This window comes from Phyllopteryx taeniolatus, chromosome 11 (assembly GCF_024500385.1).
Source record: "Phyllopteryx taeniolatus isolate TA_2022b chromosome 11, UOR_Ptae_1.2, whole genome shotgun sequence".
Classification (NCBI taxonomy): domain Eukaryota; kingdom Metazoa; phylum Chordata; class Actinopteri; order Syngnathiformes; family Syngnathidae; genus Phyllopteryx; species Phyllopteryx taeniolatus.
The window spans coordinates 27850490-27862675 of record NC_084512.1 but is presented as its reverse complement, the minus strand read 5'-3'; the positions used below and the strand labels follow the sequence as shown (position 1 = coordinate 27862675).

Sequence of the window (12186 nt, the reverse complement as noted above, 5' to 3'; positions counted from 1 at the left end):
TGAAACAATAACTATGTCTCGAAACCCGAACCCTGTCCTGAAACCTTACCTTGAAACCTTAAGCCTGTTTTGAAACCCTAACACAGTTTTAAAACCCTACTTTGAAACACTAACCCTGTTTTAGAATCCTAATTTAAAACACTGCCCCTTTATTGAAACCCTAAATGGAAACCCTAACCCTGTTTTAAAACCCTAATTTGAAACCCTAACCCAGTTTTAAAACCCTAATTTTTGTTTTGAAATCCTGACCATGTTTTGAAATCCTACCCGTTTTTAAACTGAATTTAAAAACCGTAACCGTGTTTTGAAACCATAATTTGAAACCCTAATCCAAATTTGTAACCCTAACCCTGTATTGAAACCCTGACTTAAAAACAAACCCTGTTTTGAAACCCTAATTGGAAACTCTAACACTGTTTTGAAACACTAACCCTGTCTTGAAACCCTACTTTAAAACCCTAACCCCATTTAAAACCCTCATTTGAAACTCTAACCCTGTTTTTAAACCTTAATTTTAAAACCAAACACTGTATTGAAACACTAACCCTGTCTTGAAACCCTACTTTTAAACCCTAACCCTGTTTTGACATCCTGCTTTGAAACCCCAAGCCTAATTTAAAACCCTGTGAAAACCTAAGTTTTAAAAACCTTACTTTAAACCCTAAATCCTGTTTTAAAACCCTAATTTGAAACCCTAACCCAGTTTTAAAACCCTACTTTGAAACCCTAACCAAGTTTTTAAAACTCTTACCCCATTTTAAACCCCTAATTTGAAAACCTAACTGTTTTAAAACCCTACTTTGAAACCCTAACAGTTTTGAAACCATAATTTGAAACCCTACCCTGTTTGAATCCCTAAAAGGCTCTTGAAACCCTACTTTGTGGTTTTGAGTTAGCTGTCGCTTGCTCGGATTAGCGGCGGGGCGTCAACTGGGCCCGCCTGCGGATTCACCTACCTGTAGATTTTTTGTTTTCATTTGTTTTTTTCTTCTTTTTCAACCCCCCAAAAACTAGCTAAATGGTGGTTTATCCCCACTTATTCAAGAATTGTGGGGGCTATAGGGAAACAAACACAAACAAACAAACAAAAAAAAAAGATTTGTTTTTCCCCCAATGCAATCATAAACAGCGTCAACTATCCGCAGATTTTCACTAATCGCAGTCCGGCCCAGTGCCTATCCCCCACGAATAGCGCGGGTCCACTATATACCTTAATTAGAATATATAAAAACAACCCCGGAAGAGCTGGAGGAAGTGGCTGGGGAGAGGGAAGTCTGGGGCGTCCCTGCTAAAGCTGCTGCCCCCCGCGACCCGACCTCGGATAAGCGGAAGAAGATGGATGGACGGATGGGAAAACAATGTAACGGATGAGTACGCGTTCATTTAGTAGCAACAATGCAAATTAACATTGGACCTCTGTCAAAGTAGAACATTACATCAACATCTAAAAAACATTGACTATCATGAAAAATGTCAATATTTTTTTGAAAACTTTTTATTTTTTTTTGCACATATCAATAACCAATTTAAAGTGTTGAAAATAGCTCGCAAACAAATCTATAAACTTCTCAGACAGAAGTGCTGTAGAGAGTAATTCTCATTCTGCGGGAGCCGTGTGGCATTATGTCGCCTCAAGATTGAAAGTCTGGATATTTTTTAGACAATGCGAGAAAATAATTACAAGCTCACTCAAATGTATCCAAGCTGTAATTGCATATAGGACCTATTGGAAGGAGTATTCCTCATTTTTTCGGTAATATTAAAGATGAATTTAAAGTTTTCCAGAAAATATTGCTAGAATCTTTTTATGGACGTTGGTGAAAGGGTTAATGTGGGATTGTTTTTTTTTGTTTGTTTAACTAGTAGTTTCTTTTTGTGGCTCTTCATTTGCCACGTTGTTGCGTTGCTCCTTTTAATGATCGTTTTCCTAATAGTAGACAGTCAGCTTTTGAATAGATTTTAAAGCTCTGCTACTGGTCTACAAATCACTAAACGGTTTGGATCCTGAATATGTGAAAGAAATGCTAATGGCATATGAAGCCAGTTGGGCTCGAGGTCTACAGACCCGATCGGGTCAAACAGTCCAAAACAGCATTTAGCCGTCATGCTGCACACAAATGGAAGAAGTTGCCAACAGAAGTTAACATTTAATTATGCCCTTATTTTACGCTCTTTGTTATAAATGTTTATAAGCTGTTTTTTCTTTGTGTGTTTTTAAAATGATTTGAATCATGTAAAGCACATTGAGTTAACAAGTCCACCCGACGTGTGTGTTCGGTTGCAAAAACAAAAAACAAAAACACAAACGTGCACGGAAGCTAAGCGGAAGTTTCATACGGGTACACCACTTAGACAAACTGTGCCTGCTTCGCAATCACTGTTGGGAAAATAGTTGGTTACAATTATAAGTTGCCCTGTTGAAAATGTAATAGTGTAACTAGTCAATGAATTTATCAAAGTATTTCTTATATCATTGTAATTATAACTAGTGACATTTGGTGATTCCAGTAGGCTACCTTTGGCTGTTTAGGACAGCCACTAGCGATGCTACGAAATGACAGCATGGGGGCGCTACAGTGTTAGCGTCATAAGTGATCTGGAGCTATTTGGGGTGGACCCTTTTGTAATGCAATCAGCCATCAAGAATAATCTCAAATCGTAAGTCATTTATCCATGATTGCATTTCTCACTCGTGCTGCATTTGCCGCAATATTTATTATTATTATTTCTTTATTATCATCATTTGTATGTTCGCCACATCAAAGAATGCGTGTGTGCAAATGTGTCAGTGCGCTAAGTGGAACACCAAACACTAAATCAATTACAAATCACAGTGATTCAATATCGAAGGTCTGGACTGGAATAAATATTTACTATGACTAAAACAGGAAAAAGTTTCTTGTAGTGTGTGCGATTCCTCCTAGATGTAAACGACAGTGAAACCCATCATAATTGCAACTAATTCCAAATTTGCATATTTCCGGATTTTATTTGGGGAACCAATCCTCGCTTATTTGCTATTAATGCTAAGAAGCCATTGGTCATAAATATTGCTTTGGCGCCATCTGGCTACCAAGAATGTATACTGAACAAACATATGAACACACAACACTTATGTTTTTGGTCTCAAACCTTTTCGGCAATCTGTGTTAGTGAGCATTTCTCCTTTGTCGAGATAATCACAGGTGTGGCATATCAAGATGCTGATTAGGCCGCATGATTATTGCGCAGGTGTGCCATAGGCTGACCGCAATGAAAGGCCAGTTTTATCACACAGCACGGCACAATGCCACAGATGTCGCAAGTACTGAGGGCGCGTGCAATTGGCATGCTGACTGCCGGATTGTCCACCGTGTTCATTTCTCTACCATAAACCGTCTCCAAAGGCGTTCCAGACCATTTGGCAGTCCATCCGACCGGCCTCACAACCGCACCGGCTCAGGACCTCCACATCCGGCATGTTCACCTCCAAGATCGGGTGAGATTAGGCGCCCGGACATCTGCTGCTTCCTTTCGTCAGGCCATAGCGTTGTCCAATAGGGGAAAAAGTGCTGTGCTGCCATCTTGTGGCATCCATAGGCAATTGCAAACCTTTCACAGGGACACCAATTACTTGCATATTTTCGCTATGAATTTAAATTCGGTTCACGTGAAAAGGCTATGAGTGCCTTTTAAGTTCCTCCTGAAATTTTTGTAGTGTAAAATTCCAAATAAAATGAGCACAGTCCGATGTTTGAGGTATCTTTATTTCCTTTCTATCGTTTTATAAAAGTAGCAGTGAAGCTCGGTTAATATCAGAGACAGAGACTGCAGGTAAGTGTGTTAAGAGTGTTTAGTGATGAATGAATGTTGTGTGTGTTGTTGGCAAAGCGACATGCACGGTAAAGGGCATCGGCTGCGTTTCTGACTTGCAGCCCTGCGATTGAACGCTTGAGGCAGCAGAGTTGCGCCTGAGTGACGTCACACGACACACCGACCAATCAGCCGAGAGCTGCGTGGCGTGAGGGCGGGAATGCTGAGCAAGTGTAGCCATGACAACACAAGGGGAAAGGCGGGGCTTGGTCTTCTTTCTCCTCATTGGACGGGGAGAAACAGGAAGTGACTGCTGACTGGCGAACGTGACGCTAAAGGAAGCAAAAGAGACAAAACTAGCATATAAATCGTTAGCTTCATCGCGCAATTGCCCAATTAATTAATTTTATTTTTCGGAAATCGATTCAACCTTTGTGGATTCCCGTGACCGAGATAATGGGAAAATCTAACAAACAAACAAAAAGAAATATTAAATGTTTTATTTTTTTTTATGATAGTGACAGTAAGTTAAAAATAACTTGGGCCATTATGCTAATAGGCTAACGAAATGTGACGCACAACATTTGTTTACTCACCTACTGAGCAGCTTGTTCGGTGCGTTCTCCACCATCTTGGGATTTTGGAGCGTCAGTCTGTGGGAGATAGGGAGCACCCACGTCACATGACCGCCACCATCTTGTCGCGCTGACATTTACTGGATAGTCATAACCGCCTTTCACCCAAAACAAAGAAACTCTGTCCTTCGTTTCAGCGGTTTGGTGGTGGTGACGTAGTTGTCCCTGCCTCTAGCACTGGCTTTGTTAAGAGTTTTGTGTGTCAAAGTTAATCGAAAACTAAAACGTTTCACAATTTGGGATCTGTGTAATATACTGTGCAGGTCGGGCAAAATCTCCAGGACAAGTTTGTCTTTGAAGGACCGCTAAAAATGGCCCAAATCAACTGAAGAGAGTCGCTTTTAAAATAATTGGCACGTGCGTGAAAGTTCCGAAAGTTAATGTATTGAATTAAAAATCAGAGCTCTGACTATAATAGGAGACAGAATATAAGCAAACTGGCTTTGGAAGCTTAAAGTTTCCGTTTTTTTTCTGTGGTTCCTAGTTTTAATTTGTCACAATTTAGTGTCACCCGTCTGTCTAGCATGCGTGCTTTCAATTTGGTAACAGACGGACAAAATCTCAAGGACAAGTTTGCCGCTGCGTAATCCCCGCAAATGGCTAAAATGAGCACTTCAAACCAAAATGGCAGCCTTCCTGTGTCTTTCCGGCATGGCTTCTCGAGCCCTTCTCGTGAGAAATGGGGCTAGCGAATTTCATGATGCGGAGTCGAGCAAGAACATTCGGAAGGATACTACTGAACCAGTTTTGAGGTGTCCCTTTGCGTGACCCCTACAAAACAAAAATGTTTTTTAGAATCAAGTCTTTGACTGCCCACGCCCCGAGCGAGGATAAGTGCTATGGAAAATGAATGAATGAAGTCTTCTACTGATTAATCAGATACAATTAGATTTTGCATTAGGCTATTAAACAAAACCAATACAAAATTTGCATGTGAGCTGCAGGTACAATTATTTTATTTTATTTTTCCACTCGGGGTCGCCGTCCTCACGTTCTCCACTGTAGTACCTTGTGACTTTGAATGTGTGTTTTGTTTTTTGTAAGGCGGGGCCTGACCTGGTGAGTGACGTGGGCGTCAGTGAATGGGAGAACATTTGAATGGCGGCGCCATTATTCATATTCAAGTCGTAACGAAAGTGACGATGACACGGGGGAAACCGAGAGGGTTAGTTGGAGGAGAAACTAGATTAGTCGTGGTTAGAAGAAGACTGACGTCGGTCGTCACATGCTGCGAACATTACAAAAATGATAAGTCGAACTTCAAATACACCCGCCAACTGGAAAAGAATATTAAAACATTACTTGCAACTACTACAACTAATGCCGTTATGGCGCAAAAGCATTAATAAGCGGCAGCGGCAGAATTTGCGAGCTGTGAGAGACTCGTGCCATGCAATCTGTCAGTCATCCATCCAACCAATCAGGCACCTCCTCGGTCGCCGGTACCGCCTCCTCCTGTTTCTATCCGGTCCAGACAAACACAAACCAAGACAATTATAAATGTGGGAAAAGTATACCACAAACTACAGCGTGATCTTGATATAATTTCAACGTCATCTTGCATTAAAAAAAAAAAAGGCATACAAATGATTTGATTTAAACTTAAAAAAAATAATAATAATCCACCGGAAGACAACCCAGGCTAAACTTAGCTCGACTTAAAGCGTTAAACGTTGCACAGTGGTTAAGTCGATTAATCGGTTCAACCCCCAGTTCACAGTAGTGAATAAATCTACTTTTCCTTTTTTTTAAAAGAAAAACAGCAATTGCAAAAAATTGTCCCAAGATGACATCGCTCACCACAGTGACGAATCCAGTGGATAAGGCGGCGTTCTCCACGCTGTCCACCGTTGCCTGGGCAACCTCGTTGGCCCCGGAAATGGTGGTGTCGGCCACGATGTTGGCCTGCTCGCTCGTCTTCTGGGACACTGGAAGGACACCAGGAAGTTGGAATGTCGTGCGTTCGCCTGTGTTGGGAATCACTCCCGAGCCGCTGTATAGCGAGTTGGACATTTGGTCAAATGTGTACGGAGTGTCAGTTATCCCTTAACTCCTTCACTGCCATGAGCGTTTCTATTTGTCAACTGGAATCCTACCGTTTGCTACCACTATAGTAATGAGCGGAACGATTCCGAACGCAGTTGCTGCCCTCGGAGTCTTTCAGCTCATTCCCCTTACTTCCTCACCGCTATCTCGGGATTTGCGGTGGACATTTTCCGCGACAGTGATGAGGGAGTGCGAAATGAGTGAATGATTCTGTTTTCGCACCTGTGTTGACGCCGGTCACCACGCCCTCCATCGTCTTGTTTCCTGGAAATAACACGTTAAGCACAAGATGAGCGCGCGTATGTGGAATTTAGGACGACTTCGTGAACCGCACGTGTGAGCCAAAATTAAAAAAAAATAAATGCAGAAAAACAGGAAGAAGTTAGCACGTCATCAAATAAGGGGTTATAAGATGATAATAATAATATTATTATAGTTACATCACATATAATAGTAATTAAATCAAATGTAAAGAATGAAACGGCATCGTTCCTTCTCGTGTCCATGTCTTGGCCACATGGGGGCAGTATAGTAGATCTACGTGGAGACGGGCCCAACTCCTCGGTAAATTGCGGTAAGATTAGTTGTTTTTCGCCTGTGAGTATTGTTATACTGTCTGTCTACATGTGTTGCGCCACTGCTTGCGCTTAAATGCCCCTTGCGTAAAGTGTTATATGACCGCCACAGAGATGCTATTCATTAGCCCAGCTATGGCATTTTCCCATTATGTTAGCTTGAAGCTAGTGGACTTGAGGGCAACGTTATGCTGGTTTTAAATACAAAACGTGTCATTCTTTGTTTTATGTTTCATTTGCCAGTAAACGTCAACCGTTTTTTGTTTTTTGTTTCAGTATTTTCCAAACGGCTCCTTGTTGTGAAGCGAGTCGAGTCGCCCGTCAACAAGACGTCCCGATGACAGCTCGTATCTGAAGGCCCAACCGTAAGTTCAAAATCCACGGTATAGGTAGCGGGGGCACAAATGGATAGCTGGATGGATTAGTTGTACTTTTTGTGGAATACTTGATGCGGCCCGGACTCTCTCCGGCATCCCCTTGGATAAGTTGAGTTTGAAACCGCTGCAGTATTTTTCTAAAACACTAACTTGGAGTTGCATCCCGGTTTGTTTGTATTTGCACCGTAAAGGCTTCGGCTATCACAAGCGGAAGAATCGATCCGAGCCACACCCAGACCGCCGCCTGTTCTTCCTCTCCGTCTCGGCCCCGCCCTCCCCCGTCCCGTCAGGCCCGGAACCTTCCACCACGTACTCTGCGTGACCTGCGTCTCTGTCCTTCATCCACAGGCAAATAATTTTGTTTAGGGAATGCGAGCAGCTTCATCTTCCCTGGTGCTCTTCATTTAAAAAAAGAAAAAAAATAAATTTAAAAAAAATGTCAATATTCTTTCCTTTGAAACCAGATGCACTCATTGACAGTCATCATCATCATTACGAATGAACATGTGGCCTCCCCCTGCTCACCGACATACATGACCCCCTCCTTGGTCTTGGCGGCGGCCTCCTCCACGCCAGCTTTGGTCTTCTCTGCGGCGGCCACGACGCCGTCCTTGGCGATGGAGAACCCCTTCTTCAGAACATCCATGATGCTTTGCTGCTTCTTGTGCTGCCTCGGCTGTCCCGTCCTCGCCTGCTCGTCCTGCTAATGGAGGAGGAGGAGGAGGGAGGAAGAGGGGAGGAGGTGAGGGAGAGCGGGGCGACGCCAACATGGGAGGGAGAGCGAGAGAGAATTGTGCTGCAGAGGAAGGAGGAACATTGGTTCCAAATGGAGAGGGGGGGGGGGGGGGGGACCAGCAAAGAGAGAGGAAGCTTTTCATTCATGTCCACATTTTCCACTTCCCTTTCACTGGCACTTTGTTTCAAAGTTAATTTCAAACAAAAACTTGATTTGTTCTCAAAAGCGACAGACTGGCAGCGGATGCGGCCACGCCCCCTCAGGGAAAAGGAGCCCTTCTATTGGATGACATTTAACTGCAAAAAAAAAAAAAAGTCACAAGTCGTGATGGCAGTGCAGAGGACTGGACTGCACCACTGATTTTGAAACGTTTTTAACGTTATTGAGAAGGCCAATGATGATCATATTCATAAATGACATTATCTTGTACCGCATCATATGATACGGTGCAGGCGTGCATAATATTGCAGCTGGTTAATTCAAGGTCCCTTTCCATCCGTTTTATGCATAACTGGTAAAAAAAAAAACCTGTAACCTGCTTCAGTTTGACATCTACGCGGTTTGTCGAGCGAACACCAAAACCGCTCGCAAACGACAGGAATTTGCAATGCGCGACGGGGTTTGGCCAATTAATATTCATGTGCCCGCCCACTCAAAACAGCTCAACCGCAACACGGAATTTCCGGGTTTCGAGCGAGCCTCAAGCCGTGCAAATACAGTCTACAAAGTATACATATGTATTAACTGTATTTCTAATTTGGAATGTAACTGCGGTGTCGCCAGCGATGATTGTCGCTGCAGGTTCAGTTCAAATGTTTTAGTTTCACCTACGCCTCTTCTCAGATCATGTTCCTCATTAGGGGACCGACAAGCTAACTCTTGACGCTAGTCGGCGCTGTGATATGGACCGATCAGAGCCAAGCTGTTTTCCAAATTCAAGTTGGGGAAGTTAAGCAAGCCAATCGGAGCAAAGTTTATTTACACGTCACATTGAGGAGAAATATGTTCGTTTCAAGAGCCAGGTGTAAAAGACCAACTGGACTATCTTGAAAAAGGACATTCTGGGCATTTCGGGCACAAATTGTGAAAAATAACAGGAGATTTTACAGTTAGGAAAAAAAAAAAAAAAAAAAGTAACAACTTGCTAATATAAACTAAACTTCTGAAACCAGAGGAAACACTGACTACGAAATAAAGCAGATACGGTAACATGAAAGACGACTGAACATAAATGACGAGCTATGACAAAGCGTCGAGCAGATAGTGGCGCTCAATACAGATCTAGATCAGTGGAGGGAACTACAAAAATGGCCACCGGGGGATTGTTGCATTCACGATAATGTTAATAAACGTTGTAAATGTTGTCTTGTGGGAAAAAATAAACTCACAAACATGATGTAATAATAATAATAAAAACCAGTAAGGCCAGGTGTGTAGAACATCTAAAAGTCTCTGACCTTATGCGGAGATTAAAAGGGGAAAAAAGAAATGCAGCCGGGAGTGCGGGGAAGCACGAAAATGGCCGCAAGGGACCACGGGAGAGACGGAAGTCATCCTCCAGACGGGAACCTGAGTGTGACTCGGCACATTTAGCCGTCCTCTGATTGGCTGCTCTATTTTTAGCCACCGTCTCCTCCTGCTGCATCATCATCATCATCATGGCCGCTCTGCCTGAGGTTACCGTGGAAATGAGAGCTGCAGTGATCAATAATAATAAAAAAAAATAATAATAATAATCTGTCAGTAGGCAGCAATTTAAGACATGCGAGGCAATTCCAATGTCAGCTTAGTGCGACGTTCTGATGTTTTAGCTTTTGAAATGGCTCAAAGCCAAACATGGTGCTTCCTGCAAGCCAAGACGTTTGCTCGTGGAAGTAAATCGCGAAGAAAAGTCTGCTTGGGATTGGCGCTCATTTGGGCCAATTCCCAAGCAGGAGTGCATCCCAAAAAAAAAATGTCCCCCCCAAACGTCTCTGCGGGCTACCCGACGATTTTCTTCATGGCGAATATTCAAAACGATCGGCAAATCCTGACACCACGCTGCACCACGAGACACAAAGTCGAGATTCGGTTCATATTGGAATTTCTGATCCACGATTGGGAAAAAAATAAAGGAGAGATTTTGAAAGCAAAAACTGGATTATTCATTAGAACACTTAATGAGAAATGGCGATGACAAAAATGATATTATAAAACTCGCCGTCTGTGCTGTAAACAGTTTTGCTCACTCGGGTCACCTTGAAAAAGTAGTCACATGACACGGAATTGAAAGTGGCTTGATGATGAAATTTATCTTCAATCTAGGTTTTTTTTTTTTTTGAGGCTATTTTTTTTCAAGCTGGTGACAAATTTGACAAGCACTTTATCGTATTTGTGTATGCGTGCGTGCGTGCGTGTGTTGCACTCAATCATCTTTACAAGGAATGCACCTTCTGCTTGCTAATTGGTGTCACACGTCTTTGTAACATTTTTGTTTTTCATCAGCACCAGAATGCTCCTGAACTCTTTTTGACACCAGCTTGCACTGATGATTGGATTTTTTTTTTTAAGTCAATATGACACCAAACTTCGCTTTCATATGGAGAGTATTTGAAATTACATTTTAATTTAGCTCAAGAAATGAAAATGATTCCTACGAAATTTAAATAAGAAATAATTTTGTCTAAGAAATCTGCTGCATGAAGGCAAAGGGATTCATTCATCATGAGGGGAAATAATGGTAAAATTAAGTAATAAAATGTAAAATCCAGTCAAAAAATGATTATAATATACTTTGTATCTAATTAATTAAAATGTGTTCAAAAATATCAACATCAAATTCTGTCCCGAAAAGATTTTAATTGAATTTAAATAAAATTAACAAAGCATCTTTTAAAAATTGCTTTCTGGGGACAGTTTCTGGATTAATAGATTCATGTGGTGAGGGAACATTTACTCTAAATTAAAGAATAAAATCAGATCGAGTGCATCCATATTTTAATTTAAAAAAAGATCAGATTGGGTTAAAGTGCTTCAAGATTTTAATGTAATTTTTTATGAACAAAAAAGGCATTTAAAAAATACTGCCTTGATATTTTAAACTCATTTTAAAATAAATACATGGGGGGAGGGGGGGGGGCGGCAGACATCAGTTCTTATCAAACTGCCTCAAGATTTCAATGTCATTTTCAATAAATAAAAATCACTAAAAACATCAGATCCTACAAGACTGCCCCAAGATCCTGACATAATGCCAGAGTTGTTTTGTTTTTTTTGTCAATCAATTTTTTTTACATGAATACAAACGATAATTAAAAAAAAACAGACCTGGTCAAACTAGGCAAGCAACAACACAATCATTTGAAGCTGAATGCACAATAACGTGACTTGCCCCCTCAAACAAAAAGTGGAGCAGACGTCAGAAGAAGAAGAAGAAGAAAAGGCTTGTTTGGCCATTTGAATGTTTCAGAGTTCACACTGGTCGCCATGGCAACAGTCCCAGACACACAAGCACTTAGGCGGCGAAGAGGCAAAAATCTCAGTTTTTCTTTTTTTACCAACAACCACCAAGCACTGAGACACTGACTAAGCACAAACGAATTTCGTATTATGGATTCCTTGATGCCCCCCTGGACTGTTTATTGACTTTATTTTGTATTCTGTAATTCAATGGAAACATGTTGGACAGGGTAGGGGGCGCCATACAATGTACTGCAGGATCAACAAGAGAATCAATTGGTGAAAGTTATGATTTACGCTTGTATGAAACCGCAAACATGTCTATAAACCCAATTTGAAGGTTCAGATTAAATTAGAATGATTACTGTTGAAGCAAACTCCATCTACTAAAATTGTACAAATATGAAATGTACTACTAATCCACACCTTTACGTGTCGTAATCTATCATTAATATAAAGTCATCACTACAGTAAATATTTGCAAGAAAAAAACCTGATAAATATAAAACAATCAAGTAAGGGCGGTGCTAATTGAGAGTGCCATCGTAAACGCCGCACACTCAGTGGTGATTATCTGCACGACATCG

General features: G+C 41.5%; 1 protein-coding gene and 1 long non-coding RNA gene across 7 annotated transcripts; one reads left to right on the top strand and one right to left on the bottom strand.

Moving 5' to 3' along the window:
• Positions 1 to 2710: 2710 nt before the first annotated feature.
• Positions 2711 to 7956, top strand: LOC133486249 (uncharacterized). Its single transcript, XR_009790970.1, has 3 exons — positions 2711 to 3478; positions 7325 to 7413; positions 7617 to 7956. It is a non-coding gene; the product is annotated as an uncharacterized LOC133486249 (long non-coding RNA).
• Positions 3729 to 8084, bottom strand: LOC133486247 (gamma-synuclein-like). 6 transcript variants are annotated; one of them, XM_061791120.1, is made up of 7 exons: positions 7951 to 8084; positions 6696 to 6737; positions 6228 to 6355; positions 5856 to 5888; positions 4389 to 4445; positions 4223 to 4258; positions 3729 to 4148 (listed from the first exon to the last, which is right to left on the bottom strand). In XM_061791120.1, exons 1-5 carry the CDS (start codon positions 8069 to 8071, stop codon positions 4389 to 4391), a joined length of 381 nt encoding a protein of 126 aa, XP_061647104.1. In that variant the 5' UTR covers positions 8072 to 8084; the 3' UTR covers positions 3729 to 4148; positions 4223 to 4258. The 6 variants fall into 6 exon arrangements, with proteins under 6 accessions (XP_061647104.1, XP_061647102.1, XP_061647103.1 ...); XM_061791118.1 differs by having other exon boundaries at positions 3729 to 4124; XM_061791119.1 differs by lacking the exon at positions 4223 to 4258 and having other exon boundaries at positions 3729 to 4124.
• Between the last annotated feature and the right edge of the window lie 4102 nt (positions 8085 to 12186).

Excerpts from the sequence above, each read along its gene's own strand:
- LOC133486247 (XM_061791120.1), bottom strand. The coding sequence starts at position 8,071 with ATGGATGTTCTGAAGAAGGGGTTCTCCATCGCCAAGGACGGCGTCGTG. Across the intron at positions 5,889-6,227 it reads CCACTGGATTCGTCACTGTG|AAACAGGAGGAGGCGGTACC; the intron begins GTGAGCGATGTC and ends TGGACCGGATAG. Across the intron at positions 4,446-5,855 it reads CGGTACCGGCGACCGAGGAG|ACTGACGCTCCAAAATCCCA; the intron begins GTGCCTGATTGG and ends TATCTCCCACAG.